At 50.6% G+C, this 16,260-nt stretch overlaps 6 protein-coding genes across 6 annotated transcripts; 4 read left to right on the top strand and 2 right to left on the bottom strand.

Moving 5' to 3' along the window:
* Window positions 1–463: 463 nt before the first annotated feature.
* Window positions 464–3,792, bottom strand: N7443_004475 (ATP-dependent RNA helicase MTR4; the record flags this gene model as incomplete). Its single annotated transcript, XM_056884531.1, has 3 exons — window positions 464–644; window positions 698–1,263; window positions 1,315–3,792. The coding sequence occupies 3 exons, from the start codon at window positions 3,790–3,792 to the stop codon at window positions 464–466; spliced, it is 3,225 nt and encodes a 1,074-aa protein (XP_056742809.1).
* Window positions 3,793–3,987: 195 nt separating this feature from the next.
* Window positions 3,988–4,458, top strand: N7443_004474 (cytochrome c oxidase VIIc family protein; the record flags this gene model as incomplete). The annotated part of the gene is made up of 4 exons (XM_056884530.1): window positions 3,988–4,047; window positions 4,111–4,282; window positions 4,342–4,374; window positions 4,433–4,458. 4 exons carry the CDS (start codon window positions 3,988–3,990, stop codon window positions 4,456–4,458), a joined length of 291 nt encoding a protein of 96 aa, XP_056742808.1.
* Window positions 4,459–4,900: 442 nt separating this feature from the next.
* N7443_004473 (Elongator subunit IKI3) lies at window positions 4,901–9,036 on the top strand (the record flags this gene model as incomplete). The annotated part of the gene is made up of 4 exons (XM_056884529.1): window positions 4,901–7,457; window positions 7,517–7,650; window positions 7,700–7,979; window positions 8,036–9,036. 4 exons carry the CDS (start codon window positions 4,901–4,903, stop codon window positions 9,034–9,036), a joined length of 3,972 nt encoding a protein of 1,323 aa, XP_056742807.1.
* An 898-nt stretch (window positions 9,037–9,934) lies between these two features.
* On the top strand, window positions 9,935–12,226 carry N7443_004472 (S53 family peptidase; the record flags this gene model as incomplete). Its single annotated transcript, XM_056884528.1, has 6 exons — window positions 9,935–10,146; window positions 10,204–10,467; window positions 10,524–10,994; window positions 11,052–11,892; window positions 11,949–12,091; window positions 12,154–12,226. 6 exons carry the CDS (start codon window positions 9,935–9,937, stop codon window positions 12,224–12,226), a joined length of 2,004 nt encoding a protein of 667 aa, XP_056742806.1.
* An 829-nt stretch (window positions 12,227–13,055) lies between these two features.
* N7443_004471 (cytochrome b5 reductase family protein) lies at window positions 13,056–14,056 on the bottom strand (the record flags this gene model as incomplete). Its single annotated transcript, XM_056884527.1, has 3 exons — window positions 13,056–13,603; window positions 13,658–13,735; window positions 13,786–14,056. The coding sequence occupies 3 exons, from the start codon at window positions 14,054–14,056 to the stop codon at window positions 13,056–13,058; spliced, it is 897 nt and encodes a 298-aa protein (XP_056742805.1).
* Window positions 14,057–14,441: 385 nt separating this feature from the next.
* Window positions 14,442–15,083, top strand: N7443_004470 (anthrone oxygenase family protein; the record flags this gene model as incomplete). Its single annotated transcript, XM_056884526.1, has 2 exons — window positions 14,442–14,511; window positions 14,632–15,083. 2 exons carry the CDS (start codon window positions 14,442–14,444, stop codon window positions 15,081–15,083), a joined length of 522 nt encoding a protein of 173 aa, XP_056742804.1.
* Window positions 15,084–16,260: the final 1,177 nt, after the last annotated feature.

Below are 16,260 nucleotides of genomic sequence, written 5' to 3'. Positions count from 1 at the left end.
GAGGTGACTTCTCGACGTTGCAGACCACGTCTCCCTGCAATACGAGAGAAAATTCTATAAATGAGTCGTCGACTTCACCCAATAATTGAATTTCTCTACCTAGAATTCTACAGACTACGAAAATTACGTGTCATGTGGTGGCTGCAGATTTGAAGTTGTAGGTAGATGTACCGGAGCTGAGTAGTTTCATCTAGAACCCTTTCGAAATCTCTTTCTACATGCCTGTTCTTCATCTTCAGACATTTCTATGCATCAAGGCTACTCCTACAAGGGATCCGTGCCTAAAAATTCAACTGGGATACTACAAAAAGCGTTCTATTACTGCCGGTGATACCCGCTCAAGCCTCTGCGTTCAGGCGACATGAATTTGACCTATCAGTAAGTATTAGGAAGCTCGGCATGACCATGAGACTGTCATTGAATCTCTTTTTGACTCCTTAAAAACTAGCATGGGATATCGTATCTACAGGTACAAAGATTGGGCCGCCACAATGTCACGGCGCACCTTGGTGAGCGCCTCCTCGAACTTGCTCTCCAGGTCCTCGCTGCCCATCACCTTGGCAGCCTGTGCCATTTGTCGAAGACACTCTTCCAACCGGCGGAACACACGGATCAAGCTACCCTCGTAGACATCGGTCATTTTGCTAATGTTCAAATTAGTTGTGCGCGACTCATATAGATAGGGGCGAATGCTTACCAGATATCAGCGAAGCCCTTGCCGTTGGCCCACTCGTAGATAACCTCCATCAATTCCCAGTGGAAACTCTGGACATATTCATCTTCGTTGACAGCCATCTTGGACTCCTGCGACACCTTGGCGATGATGCGGGCCTGGGCTTGGATCTCCTTGAGAGGCTTCGCAAGCTCGTCCTTAGACAGGGCGGGGGCCTCCTTGACCTTCTCCTCGAACACGAAACAACTGATGACGGCGGCACACTGCTCAGGAGTAAGGTTGTTGAAGAAACCGTTAAACAGAAGCTCGGCGAGCATAAGTTCGTCACCAGTGCTGATCTCACAGGCGACACGAGCCTTAAGCTGCACCACCTCCGCCTCGTTAATGAACCCGAATCGGCGAAGCACACGCTTGCGGCACTTCAGCTCATCAAGCTGGATGATAGCCATGGCGTCGGTGATCTTCTTCTTGGTCTCCTTGATCTTGGTGCCAAGGTTGACCTTTTCGGAGTATTGCTCGTACAGCTCCGGCAAGCGTGGCGAGCTGTGCAGGGGGTTGCTAAGCAGACGGGACTCCAGAACTTCGATTTTCTGTGACACAAATTAGCTCAGTTTTTTATGAAAATAATGTATACTACTCACCCGGAGCAGCTTCTTGAAGGATTCATCCTTGATGCCCATATTTTCGATGGGGTCAAGGAGGGCGTAGCCATCGGGGAATCGCTTGGCGACTTCATCCAAAGCTCTCTTCACGCCATTGCGCGAGTCAATTGAAGTCAAATCTTTGGGAAGGAAAATACGCAGATGAGCGAAAGCATGGATACAGCCAATTGCAACCGGAACAACTTCCATGCGGAACTTCTCACCCTCCTTGGCCGGTCGCACACCGGGAGGAAGATCCTGGAATGTCTTGGTCCCCACGGAAGGCCCATCAGCAATCTTTAGGAGAACGTCCACGATGTATGACTTGCTTGGGGGAATCTCCTCCGTGGAGTTCTTCGGGGGTTGTCTCTTAGTAAACTTCACAACGGCACCCCAGCCAAAATCTTGGTCTTTATCCTTGACCTGGACCAAGCGACCGGCCTGGAAGAAGGGAAGTGCGTAGTTGGGGTGGCTGATGACGGCCTGAACGTCCTCTGCAAATCCATCCAACTGCTTGCGAAGATCGTAATATTCACGGATGGTTCCCTCATCTTCAATGACCATGTTGGCCTTTTGCTCCTCAAGTTCATGGAGTTCCTTCTCCAAGCCGGAAACGTTGCCGGTGTTTTGGAACTGCTTGAAACATCTCTCGAGCATAAATTCAGGTGAAATTCCTTCCACACGCATCAAATTGAGAATCATATTGTAACCCAAGTGGAAAGCAGAGTTAAGGTGGTCTTGTTCACCACGCACAATCGTCTTGGCAACAACAGGGTCCATCTCCTCACCGACCATCATGATGACAATACCACGCTCATCGAGACCACGACGTCCAGCACGACCAGACATCTGAATGAACTCGGACGGGGTGACCCAACGTTGGCTAGTTCCATCGAACTTTCTGACACTAGTGAAAACAACAGTCTTGGCGGGCATATTGAGGCCGATAGAGAAGGTTTCAGTGGCGAACAGGACCTTAATGAGACCCTCCTGGAAGAGAATCTCAATGGTCTCCTTAAGAATAGGCAGCAGACCGGAGTGGTGAACACCAACACCTCTCCGAAGAAGAGGCAAAATGTGCTGGATCTGAGGCAGTGCCCGATCTTCAGGTGACAGCATCGAAATGGCGCTGTCGAAGACCTTGGACACCATCTCCTTCTCAGAATCATCGTTGAATGCAAGTTTCGATAATTGGAGGGCACCGTGCTCACACTCTCGTTTGCTGAAACTGAAAACAATGACCGGGTTGTACTTCTTGAGCATGATCATCCGTACGATCTTGAAAATGTCGGATGGACCCTGGTTGCCACCCTTGGCGATCGTCTTATCCTTACCTCGGCCCTTCTGCTTCGCATTAGGGTTGGCAACATCCTCGCCCTTCTTGTCCGCAATAGAACCCATTGCTTTCTGGAAATTTTCTTCACGGAACACTCCCTTCTCATCAACGACAAGATGGATACCCTCGGCACCGGTGGGGAAGAAGTAATGTTGGAGGGGGGTGGGACGGTAGTCGGTGTACACAACGTGAACAGGTTGGTTGTGCATCTTGGTGACCCATTCGGCGAATTGCATAGCGTTGGGGATGGTGGCAGACAGGAAAACGTAGCGGACCTTATCGGGGAGAAGAATGATGGTCTCTTCCCACACAACACCACGGTTCAGGTCACGCAGGTAGTGAATCTCATCGAAGATGACCCACTGAACTTCACGCATAATCTCGGAACCGCGATACAACATGGATCGCAGGATCTCTGTGGTCATGACCAGACAGGTAGCAGTGGGGTTGATGGTCACATCACCAGTCATCAAACCGACATCACCAAACTCTGCCGCAAATTCTCGGTATTTCTGGTTGCTCAGTGCTTTAATTGGACTGGTGTAGATCACACGCTGGTTGTTCTTCAAACTTTGCGCAATCGCATATTCGGCCACCACTGTTTTTCCGGCACTAGTATGCGCTGACACCAAGACACTCTCCTCGCGCTGGATCGAATAGACGGAGACTTGTTGGAAAGGATCGAGTGTGAAAGGATAGACCTTCGCAGGGTCTGCTGGCGGCTGGTGTTGCGAAATCGGGATGTATGGGTAGTTCGGGGGGATTGCGACCTGATGACGGACTTGGTGAGAAACCACCATGTGAGTTGAATCTTCTGATCCTCCCAAACCAGCAGCAGTTGCGATTTCGCGTTCTTGCTCAGTTTCGAAGGTATCGGCAACGACGGCGTCGGGAATTTGATCGAGGCGAGGACGCTTAATGTCTGGCGGCGCGGTCTCAGAGGGGGGTTCTTGAGTGCCTTCCATTTCAACGTCAGGCTCCTCAGCAGGAGTCTCCTCTACCACGGGTGGTGCATCAGGGATCTTGACATCGCCGTTGGCTTGACGCTTCTTGCTCTTGTCCTTCTTGGCACGCTTCGGCGCGCTGCCCGAGGGCTTGGGCGCCTGAGGCGTATCCTCAAAGACGTCAAAGAGCTCGTCCATCTCCAGTGGTCAAAATTGACTGGAAACCACAGAAGTTGAGTTGACGATAGTGAACTACCACTTTTTTTCAATGAAAAATGAAGGAACCCGATAAAGAAGGCGGTGGGAGACAATCGGCGGAGGACGCTAATCAATATATGGTAAGTCACGGGATCAAAGTCCCGTGACTTGAGTCGTCCCATTCCGCACCTTGCGATGTTCGCTCTGGCTCCGTCCATTCCCGATCGTCCGCTCTCTCTTCTCAGTACCTCCACGGTAGGTGCTCTGCAGTGCAATTGGGACTCCTGCAGTCACGGCAGACTCACTGACTCTACAAAGATGTACGCCTCCTCCGCCGCTCGCGCCCGTCTGGCCACTGTTGCCCGTCGTGGTTTCTCCACTAGCCGCGCCCAGCTCGGCAGCCCCTACCATTATGCTGAGGGCCCTCGCACCAACATCCCCTTCAACCCCCTGACCAAGCACTTCTTCTGGCGCTACTGGTCCTTCATGGGTTTGTGAACCGTCATTGCCCGAGTATAGACCCCCAGGACTGACACAAAACTCATCTAGCTGTTGGCTTCGGTGCTCCCTTCGGCATTGCTGGTAAGCTTCCAATTGTCCTGACAGGTGCCTTGGTGATTCTAACGGCCCTTTTTTCTAGTCTGGCAAACCTACAAGACCAAATAAATTGTCCTACACTGCTTTGTCGCGCAACGGCAGCATGGTCTATTTCGCGATGGAAATTCTGGGTCGGGCGTCGAAGCTGTTGGATATCATGTACAAAGTTAGAGAATAACATTGGCTTTTCATTTATTGCACGAATTTGTCAATTGTAGTTGCGTAGACGTTGTAAAGTGTAGATTAAAGGACGTTGAAATATGGATGAAGTCATTGGCTGAGCGGATGTGGAAAATCAAAAATCTTTGGTTCGGCGTTGATAGACAGCTCGCTGTGAGCACCAACCCACCAACTCCACGATTATCACATATTATCCACCAGAGATCGGATCTCTGTAATCGCGAGTCCTTTCGCTTCTCGCTCCCAGATATCTACGGTCCTGCCATCCCATGGCGGGGTAGAAAAAAGGGACCTAATAGAGAAAAGAAAAAAGTGATACCCACCACCGAATATGCGCAACCTCAAGAGCGTGCGTCTTCAGGAGACGCAAGTTGAGGGCCAACTTCCTTTGACTGCTACAGCTTGGGATACTTCTTCCGATTCGATTATTTGCACCTTTGGTCCGTCAGAGGAGAATGCAGTCATTGAGTTGCGCAGGAAGCGCCCCGAGGTGACTTCCGCGGAGCCTTTGAGCACGGATGTATTTGAGTGCCTCGCATCCTGGGATGCGCCTAGTCCTTTACCAGACCTGGCATGTGACCGCGTGCTTTCCTTGCATTACTTTGCCGATAACCTTTCAGCCTGTCTAGTGCTGGAGGGCGGTGATATTATCATTGTGCGCGAAGAACCCCTCCCCGGCGAGGACAAGATTGAAATCTTAGGCTCTGTGGATATTGGAATCACCGCTGCTGCATGGTCCCCGGATGAGGAGCTTCTAGCTATTACGACGAGAGCTCGGACGCTTCTGTACATGACTCGGGAGTTCGAGAATGTGGCCGAGATCACCTTCACCGAGGCAGACTTGAAAGCTTCCCAGCATGTGTCTGTTGGCTGGGGTAAGAAAGAGACCCAGTTCCAGGGCAAGAGAGCCAAAGCTATGCGCGATCCCACCGTGCCAGAGCATGTAGATGAAGGAAAATTGAGCAGTAACGACGATGCTAGTACTACTATCACCTGGCGCGGCGACGGCGCTTATGTTGCCGTGAACAGCGTCGAGGAAGGAGCTCGTCGCGCTATTCGAGTTTACTCGAGAGAGGGTGCTATTGATAGCGTCAGCGAACCCGTGGATGGGCTCGAGAGTGCTCTTAGCTGGCGTCCAAGCGGGAGCCTCATTGCTGGAATCCAGCGGTTGGATGACCGGATCGATGTTGTGTTTTTCGAGAGAAATGGTCTTCGTCACGGCCAATTCACTCTCCGTCTGACAGAGGAGGAACGGCAATCATGGGCCTCGCAGATCCAGCTGTCATGGAACGTCGATTCAACCGTGCTCGCTGTTAGGTTCAAGAATCGTGTCCAGCTCTGGACTACGGGTAATTACCACTATTATCTCAAGCAGGAGATTCCAATAGTGGTCAAATCTGATTCTAAGCACCCATTCTCTTTCGAATGGCACCAAGAGAAGGCCCTCCGCATGGTTATCGGATCTGCGAGCTATATTCTGGATATTGATTACGTTTTCGACATCCATCATGGCTCCACTGTGATTCCTGAAGATGTTGGAGCTGCTGCCGTGATTGATGGGAAACTTCTGAAGCTCACGCCCCTTCGAATGGCCGGGGTCCCACCTCCAATGGCTCACAATGATTTGCTTCTCGACTCCAACATCATCGATGTTGCCTTCAGCAAGTCGGGCGCTCGTATTGCGGTCCTCACGGAGAGGAACTTTTCTGTTTTCCTGTGGTCTCTCAAGAGCCGCCCGGTCCCTATGCCAATTCTCGAGTCTAGCTATCCTCTGTCCGATGCCCCGGCTATGCGGTCCAGGCAAATTGCGTTCGTTGGCGAAACGGAGGTGTATGTGCTTAAGGATAATGGTCCTAACACTGACCATATTGAGCGGACCACTCTGGAGACCAGAGACTCTCGAGTCGTGTACCAGTCAGTGGAGCCAGAGCAAATATCCTCGATCTTTGCCGGTGTCGGACACCATTCTTTGTGGTTTTCACACGCTCCTCAGCATGGACGCCCGGTCAACTATTCCAGCATCGGTCTCGTCGAGGGAGATGAAGTCGACATTGCTCCTTGGCTGGAGGGCCCTACTGTTGATACACACTGGGCCCGTGCTGTATCAATTAGCGAGGAAGAGTGCGTTTTGATCTCCATGACGAGGACCGGTACATTGTACGCCAATAAGCGAGTACTCGCAAAGAACTGCACATCCTTCCTGGTGACCTCGGCGCACCTGATCTACACTACATCGCAACACTTACTGAAATTCATTCATCTGAACCATGTGGACGAAATGGAGGTCCCAGAAGATACACCCGAAACTGATGAGCGCTGCAGAAGCATTGAGCGTGGCTCGAAGCTGGTCTCGGTCATTCCCTCAATCTTTGCCGTTGTTCTTCAGGCACCCCGAGGAAACATCGAAACCATCTACCCCCGCGCCCTGGTCTTGGCTGGTATTCGCACGTTCATCGACCGGAAGAACTACCGGGCTGCTTTCATGGCATGTCGTAGCCAGATGGTGGACATGAACATTCTCCACGACTATGCCCCCAAACAGTTTATGGAGAGCGTCCAGCTCTTCATTGAGCAGGTCAAAAAGATCGAATTTATCGATGACTTCCTCTCACGCTTGAAAGAGGAAGATGTTTCACAGACTTTGTATAAGGACACCTTGAGGATATCCAAGACTGAATCTGCGGTTGTTGCTCAACCCGATCCTCAACCTTCTCCGGGTTTGATCAAACAGCCCAGCAAGGTCAGCAAAGTCAACGCCATCTGTGATGCTTTCCTGGCGGTCCTTCACAACCGTGTGGATAGCAACCTACAGAACCTGGTGACCGCACATGTGTGCAAATCCCCGCCCGATCTGGATGCCGGTCTGGGCCTGGTTGCTCACCTCCGAGGTATGTTTCTAGTGTTCCCATGAACGAACCTGTCATGGTCGCTAACGTCCGAGATATAGTGCAAAACCCCGAGCAGGCGGATGATGCTGTTGAGCACATGTGCTTTTTGACAGATGCCCGCCATCTTTACTCCCATGCCTTGGGTTTGTATGATCTCGAGCTGACTCTCTTGGTTGCTCAACAAGCGCAGATGGTAAGCAGTAGCACGGCCCATCACGCAACTTTGCCTGACCTCTTTACAGGACCCTAGAGAGTATCTCCCATTCCTCCGAAAACTGCAGACGCTTGCCGAGACTCGGCGCCAATTCGAAATTGACAACCATCTTTCTCGATTCGCTAAGGCTCTGAAACACTTGTTCGCCATCAATGCTCACGAGGAGATCCGCACCTACGTTGTTCGCCACGTTCTATATAAAGAGGCTCTTGAACTCTACAAGTATAACCCCGAGGAACAGAGAGAGATCACACAACTATATGCCGACTATCTTCAAGGGGACTCGAAACACAAGGATGCCGCAATCGGTGGGTCAATAATTCAAATCGCGTGAAAGAAACATCATAGCTAATATATTACCCAGCTTATGAATCACTCGGGATTTACGACCAGGCCTACCAATGCTACCATGTGGCTCATATGTGGCGCGAATCGCTATATTGTGCGATGATGGCCGACTTGTCACCAGAAGCCCTCACTGCTCACATCAACGATGTCGCCACAAACTTGGAGGATGAAGCACGCGACTACGTTGGAGCAGCAACCATTTACGCCGAGCACCTCAACGACATCGTCACCGCTGCCCGGCTCCTGTGCCGCGGCTCCAAATTCGCCGACGCCGCCCGCCTCCTGACGCTGAACGGCAAGAAGGACCTTGTTGAAGAAATAGTAGACACCGGATTAGCGGAGGCAATGGGCTCCATGACCGATTTGCTCGCTGACTGCAAGAACCAGCTCAATGCCCAGGTTCCCCGAGTTGGCGAACTCCGCGTGCTTCGCGCCGCCGACCCTCTCGCTTTCTACGGAGGTGACCCAACCGGAGGCGAGGGTGGTGTCGATATCCCCGACAATGTCTCACTTGCTCCCACCGAAGCTACCACTCTGGCTGGTCGTACCATGTTCACCCGGTATACGGGTAAGACAGGGGCATCTCGGCAGACGTCTCGCACGCGCCGTCGTGAAGAGCGCAAGCGTGCCAAGGGAAGAAAGGGTACTGTCTACGAAGAAGAATACCTGGTCAACAGTATCCGACGACTCATTGAGCGTGTTAACTCGGCCGTGGCCGAGGCGTCGGCTCTGGTGGATGCATTGCTCCGTCGTGGTATGCGGGAACGTGCAGCAGCCGTTGATAAGGCGTTGGAGGATGTCTTGAAAATGTGTGCAGATTGCCGAGACGACGTGTTTGAGGTTCCACAGGTGGAAAACAAGAATCAGGAGGATGAGGATGGAACCCCGATCGAGCCTCCTCCCCCGCTTTCCGGTGGTGCGCGCGTTCTTGCAGAGAGTCTAGGCATTGTGACGGGCGGCATTCCTAAAGCGGTGCCTGTCGTTAAGGAGATGAGCAAATCGTCTTTGCTTGTTTAAGCTGGATAGAAGCATTCAAAATGTTCAAACGATTAAAATGTTGCACGTTGTGATCTTGTCCCACGGGCCAATGCATAGTAGTCTCTTGTTGGGACCTCGGACCCTTGAAAGTGCTCGTGCGTGTCTGGGGAAAATGATGAAGAACGCGATCGAAGTTTATTTACATAGAGACAGACCCTTCCAACCCTTCCAACTAAGTCAAGAGGTTCAACCATCTCCCGAGGTCTGAAAGATCCCACATCCCGTCGCTATGCAATTGTAACATCGCAATTAAAGCTAATATAGCCGCAAACATTAAAATTCGGGTGAGAAATGCAAGCCCCAACAAAGCAAGCCAAGCACTTTCCTACGCAGCCAAAGCCGTTGGAAAGCCGGAAATGCCATGTAATTCCAAGGTCCAACAGGGCCTGCCCGTCGGAGTTCCGCCCTTGCATAGGGCCCCGGGACCCTAAAGCAGGTCTTCCCCCTGAAGATAGCAATAACCGAACAGGAATACGCGAGGACCATCCGGGATCAAGCAGATTACCCAGTCGGAGCGGGGTGATAAGACAATCAGCAGACCTGATTTACCAGAGTCCACATCGTGAACCCGCTATTCCGCCGCGCTCGCGACCTTAGTGGCGCGATTTCGTGAAATGCCCCCGCTGGAAGATGCTTAGCTCTCCAGCCACGCGTGATGCTCGGATGATTGTTGATGTCTCATCTCCCATGCAGCGAGTGCGCCCAATCACCATGCATCATTGGGGATTAATTGTTTTGGCCTTTTCAAGGTGGAGATTTTTATCAGTGGTCTGGAGATTGTGTGTATGTCGGTCCTGTAGGGTGGGATTTTGTATTTGAAGGAGCCCTAGCCCCCCCCTGTCGGTAGTGGTTGTAGGCGATCCTAATCGATTCAGAGATGTTGGTGCGTCAGGTTTGCGTTGCGCTGGCCATTGCGGCAGTTACGGGGGCCATCCCGGCTCCTACTAAACATGTCTTGCATGAGAAGCGAGACAAGCACGCTTATGACTGGATTAAGGGTGCTCGAGTTGAGAGTGATGCGGTGCTGCCTGTCCGTATTGGATTGACGCAGAACAACTTGGAGAAGGGTGATGAGTTGCTGATGGACGTGTATGTGATCCGAATTTATATCTGGGGTGGTTAAGTTTTGTGCTAACATTCGTTCAGGTCGAGCCCGTCCTCTGCCCGATATGGACAGTACTGGTCCGCTGAAGAGGTGCATGATATGTTTGCTCCTTCTGCCGAAGCCGTGGACGAGGTGCGCCAGTGGCTTCATGCTGCTGGAATTGACGCGGCTCGCATTGTCCACACCGATAACAAGGGCTGGTTGGCATTTGATGCCTATGCACACGAAGCCGAGAAGCTGTTCAAGACCACATTCTATGAGCATGAGCATGTAAGCACGGGCAGCATGAAGATTGGATGTGATAGGTAAAAGACTCTGTTCTTTCAAAAGGGAGAAAAGCACAAAACTGATCATACTATAGCTATCACGTCCCAGAGCACATTCAGGGCCACGTCGACTATGTCACACCAGGTGTCAAGCTGAGCCCCGTTGTCAAGAAGCGCAGCCACACCAAGCGAGCCTCCAACCTGGCTCATTCCAAGCCCAATGCGAAGGCTGTGTCGGCTTCTGACAGCCACTTCCAGGTCCCCGCCAAAGCCTTGTCGCTTTCCAAGGACCTGCAACTGTGTAGCTATAACATGACCCCTACCTGCATCAAGGCCTTATATGATATCCCCGACGCAACCAAGGCCAGAAAGGGCAACTCGCTCGGTCTTTACGAGCAGGGTGATTACTTCGCCAAGTCGGACATTGACCTATTCTACAAGGAATATGCTCCTTGGGTTCCCCAGGGCACATATCCCATTCCGGCAATGATTGATGGAGCGAACTTCTCCGTGCCTGCTGATAGCTCGTTGAACACAGGCGAATCCGACATTGACATTGACATGGCGTAAGTGTGATGTTCCAAATAGTCCTAGACTCTTGATTCCTATGCTAACAGATCTAGCTTCGCTTTGATCCACCCTCAGACCGTGACTCTGTACCAGGTGGATGATCAACTTTACGAGCCAGCGGAAGTTGCCACCACCAACCTGTTCAATACCTTCCTTGATGCTCTTGATGGCTCCTACTGCACGTATGAAGCGTACGGAGAGAAGGGCGATGACCCCAGCATTGACCCAGTCTACCCGGATACTCGTCCCGGTGGCTACAAGGGAAAGCTTATGTGCGGCGTTTATAAGCCTACCAATGTTATCAGTGCTTCCTACGGCCAAGCCGAAGCTGACCTCCCCGTCGCCTACACCAAGCGCCAATGCAACGAATTCCTGAAGCTCGGTCTGCAGGGCCATTCCATCCTTTTCGCCTCCGGTGATTATGGTGTTGCCTCCTTTGCCGGCGATGGCGATGCCAACGGCTGCCTGGGCCCCGACTCCAAGATCTTCAACCCCCAGTATCCATCCAACTGCCCGTACGTGACTTCCGTCGGAGGCACCATGATCTACGCAGACCAAACAGTCGAAGATCCCGAGAGTGTCATGCACGTTAATCTCGGTGGCACCGCCACCAATTTTAGCACTGCTGGTGGTTTCTCAAACTACTTCCCCCAGCCTTCGTATCAGAAGGAGGCCGTCAAGAAGTACTTCGAGAAGGCGAAGCTAACCTACCCCTACTACTCTGAGCTCGGTGTTGATGTCAACACAACCAAGGGTCTTTACAACCGCATTGGCCGTGCGTACCCCGATGTTGCGGCTAACGGAGCTCAATTCCGTGCTTATATGAATGGCTATGACTATCACTTCTACGGATCCAGTCTGGCGTCGCCGTTGTTTGCCTCAGTTCTGAACTTGGTATGTGCAATCTCCTGATTGCGAAATGACTGAAGGGTGCTAACGAGTTCGTATAGATCAACGAGGAGCGTCTTGCCGTGGGCAAGGGACCCGTCGGTTTTGTCAACCCTGTTCTCTACGCTCACCCGGAGGTCCTCAATGATATCACCAACGGCACCAACGCTGGATGTGATACTAATGGATTTGCTGCAATTGAGGGGTAAGCAATGATGTCTTTTAAGGAATCACCTAGTACACTGGAAATGCTAACAATGACTCTAGATGGGATCCCGCTACGGGTCTGGGTACTCCTAACTTCCCTAGGTTGAAGAAGCTGTACATGAAGCTGCCGTAAATGATTCTTCTATTCACTGTGAATATGAAATAGATTTATTTCAAATCTCAAAATCCAATTTGGGGTCAGCTTTGTTTGAGGGCTTACTTAATGTACAGTTTTTAGAAGGCTCTAGGCTTTTGAAACTGAAGCATGTAGTTATCAAGATCGACTTTCCTTTATCTCAACCCCATATTTGCTGTCTTCAACACTCTTGGAAATACAGAATTACAGTTTGAATCGGAAGCTACTTTCCGCCATTATGGGAATAGAGTACTACTAGCGATTTGGCGCTATGACCTACCGCCTGCCCTAGTAGATCCTACAGTACTATAAGTCCGGCAGATGTAGGGTAACAGGAAACCTACTTGCCTTGCTAAGAAGGTCAAGGCAGGTTACCCTCTTATTCATGTGGGTCAGCTAAGTTTTGAAGATAAATTGATCGGCCTCGGGGCTTGGGAGTACGTAACTGGAAGGATGGTTACCGGAGACCTATCCTAGTGGAGACAAATAACTATAACCTGACCAGCAGTTTGACATAGATGTTGATTATATGCCAATCGGAAAGAGGAAGTTAATGAAATGGTGCTCAAAGTACCATGCCTTGGCCTATCTTGGCAAGCCGGATTCCGCTATTTCATTGCCAACATGTTTTCTTATGCTCTTTTAACTCTTACACCCCCCATTTCTCGCCTGATTCCACAGAAAAAAATTACAATCCTGCAGCACTTGAGATATCCAGTTTTGATTACCTTGCTTTAAGTAGCAATGAGATATGGAAGAATCAATTCAAGGTACCAGTCCTCGTAAATATACAGTGGGTATCTCATGGAATGATGTATATACAGGCCTAAAATTTATAGATCTGATCCTTCTGGAACCCCAAACGGCTAAGAATGCCTTCGGCTCGACGCGTTCCAACCAAAGAATCCTCCATCCCTGGCGGACCACAAACGAAGACATGGGAGTTCTCGTTAGATCCCTTCATGACATCCCGCAACAGCTCCTCATTGATATATCCCTTGGGCAAAGCGGAGTCTTTCTCCGCTGGGTGACTGACAGTATAGATGTAGTTGAACCGGTCGGGGAAGCGCTGCTTGTAATGTTCCAATTCTTCCCTCAAGAGTAAATCCTGTTCTGTGTTGACACCGAAAACAAGGTTGATCTTGGTCTTTTCATTGGGGTTGTTGAGGATGCCCTGAATGAGCTGGTAGATAGGTGTGATGCCGGCTCCACCTGCGATAAGGTGGACTTGGGAGAACTTGTTGGGCGTCCATGCGAATCCTTTCAAGGCTGTGGCAAACGTGAGGGTGTCGCCCGGGACGAGGGAGTGCAAATGGGTGCTGGCCTTGCCATTTGGATAGTGTTTTACCATCAACTCGAGAGAACCTTGTTGATCTGTTTAAATTCATTAGCGGAATCGTTCGAGGTTGGAAGTAGACGCCATTTTACCTAGGTCGCTGATGGGAGTATACGGGCGGGGCACAGGGACCCAGCTTCCCTTAGGCCAGGAGATTGTGAGAAGAGCAGCTGAAAAGTTATCAGTAAACACCTTCTCCCAAGCCACAATTGGAACATACAGGTCAAAGTTAAACCACTCGTGGCATTTTTATCGGGAAATTCAAACACCAGGCGCTTGGTGTTGTGATTCACCTGTTTCACATCTTGTACGCGCAATGTTGTGAACCCAAAGCCGCCGAAAACCTTCGGGCCATCTGTCGACTCGGCATATCCTGTTGGGATGATAATTGATCGAGCCCCGTAGTAAGCTCCCACGCTAGCAACAGCTACCACAGATGCTATAACCGGCCTAGACTGGAACAGCTGCCAGGAAAGTCGTGACGATGCCATTTTTCTATCGATCTGAAGCCTTTGCGGAAGAGTTATTGAACGCACAAACGAACAATCCAACAATCGAACAGAGGTGGCTGCTGCAGCTATAAAGGGGACTTGATATTTGAATGGGGGCCAGCTTACTTCCGAATGCAGGGCCTACACAAAGCCCGGCCAAAAGCCGGTAAAGGCCGACGCAAGCTTCAAGTGGGCGCATGGTGGGCCGGCGGTGGGCCCTTCCCGCCATCAAGCAACTTCCAAAATACGAGTCGGAATGTCCAGCCCCCGACACTCCGTTGCCTCACGGTGAATAAGAATCCGTTCTTCTGCAACAAATCTCTCATCAACCAAGTCTATAATTATTCGAGACGTTGAAACACAATTCTTCCAGAATTCAAAAACGATGACCTCATACCCGCTCGGATTCCGACTGGCGCAGGGTATTGGCTTGACTGGCGCAGCATGGCTGGCAGGTAAGCCATTCTGTTGCTTATTTCTATACAGGCTGCGAGGTCATGCAGATGATACATCGATCAAACAAATTGGAATAGTCAGAGGGCATGCTAATAAATCATTCTGTAACACCTGAACAGGCAACATTAGTGGACTGAGCACTATATCCACCCCGGCCCTCATACGATCCTATCGCGAGGACAATGTCCCTTCAAATACGATCGCCAAGCAATGGCAGAGGATGTTTGAGCTCGGAAAGGCCAAAAACCCCCCTGTAGCTGCTGCGGTTACCGTCTCTTTCGGCTATCTCGCTTGGTCTGTCCGTCCGGGAAGCTCCTTGTTTAAGCAGGCGCCCTTGAGCCGCACAGCGCTTTTTTCCACTGCGGCTATCATGACTCTTGGAATCATTCCTTTTACTATCATGTTCATGTCTAGCACAAATAACGCGTTGATTCAAAAGGCCTCGGGTCCTTCCGAGTCTTCTGATGAAGAAACTCTTGAGCTAGTGAGGACGTGGACTACTTTGAACCAGCTTCGGGGCTTACTGCCTTTGGCTGGCGTTTGCTGTGGATTCGTGGCCTCTTTCATCTAATGGTGCCAACTGTGAAATATTCGTCTCGTCTTTCTTGGAGATTGAAGATCATGAAGATGCACATCTCTCTTCATCGAGCTATGTGGCGCCTTCTTTTGTTCGTCCACCAGTGGCTTAGTACTATTCTTCGCAATGAACATTCTAGGCCTACCAGTGCACGGCCTCAGGTGGAAGTTCTGGCTGTCTTCTGGATCCTTTCCTACAGCCTCGCAACCCAGTTTATCCAGATTCCCTTCACTGAATGTCACCTGGTCACTACACTTGTGCATGGAAAATGCCAATGAAATTCACTTCGGAAAGCTCTTGACCTCTGCTTTATCAGTTTAGGAAAAATTCGACTCGTTCCTGATAAAAAACCCGAAACTTTCAGATGTACCGGATAATGTCTGGCACCTTCCGTTTTAGTGCTCACGCCTCGCTGCTTTTTGCTCACTTGAGTAAGATCGGGCACGCTCTTGAGCAGCCCGAGTTGCTCATTTAATATTACGTAATCGTACATATCACTCACTGAGCCTGACCTGATCGTCCTGTTTCGCTCACTGAGCCTGATCCGAGTGCCTTGATTTGCTCACTGAGCCTAACTTGAGAGCCTAAGTGATACCAAACTTTAAAAAAAATGTAACACGCTAGCCCCGTTCAGGTGCAGATGTTTCTATGCTAGCTTGCATAGTTACTCTATCATCAAAGGGACCATCGATCGTGGTCATCTAGCTTCTGTCAAGGCAGTAATCACGTAAAAGGATCTATGTATTAGGCCAATCAATTCTTAATTCAGGCTCTATGTTCCTATGAGTGTTTCAACTTCTAGCCCCGTTGTATACTGATGAGACTAGAATATAGTAATAGGCGACTGGTTATTAGTTCTTTTGCATAGAATGACTACCTTTTGCTTTTTTGCCGCCTATCCAGGGATACCTATGCTCAGTGTACATGACGGCCTTTATGCTCGAAAATGGCCTCTTGATCGACCAACGACATATTGGCAGAGTAGAAAATGGTGAGATCAAAAAGAAGCGGTGCTTCCGATGCCCAGGGTTCGGCCATCTAGCGTGGTCGTGCAAGGAGACACCCCGATGCGGCCACTGTGGTGGCCAACATGAGCGAGCAAGATCGGGCATCAGAATGCACTGCCTGGAGTGCAGCGGTGGACATCCAACTGGAGACTCACTGTGCCCGA

This window comes from Penicillium atrosanguineum (genome assembly GCF_028827265.1).
Source record: "Penicillium atrosanguineum strain IBT 20685 chromosome Unknown utg000003l_segment0_segment0, whole genome shotgun sequence".
Taxonomy (NCBI): Eukaryota; Fungi; Ascomycota; class Eurotiomycetes; order Eurotiales; family Aspergillaceae; genus Penicillium; species Penicillium atrosanguineum.
Note: the sequence above shows the minus strand (reverse complement) of the source record. Positions and strands in the feature narration are given on the sequence as shown.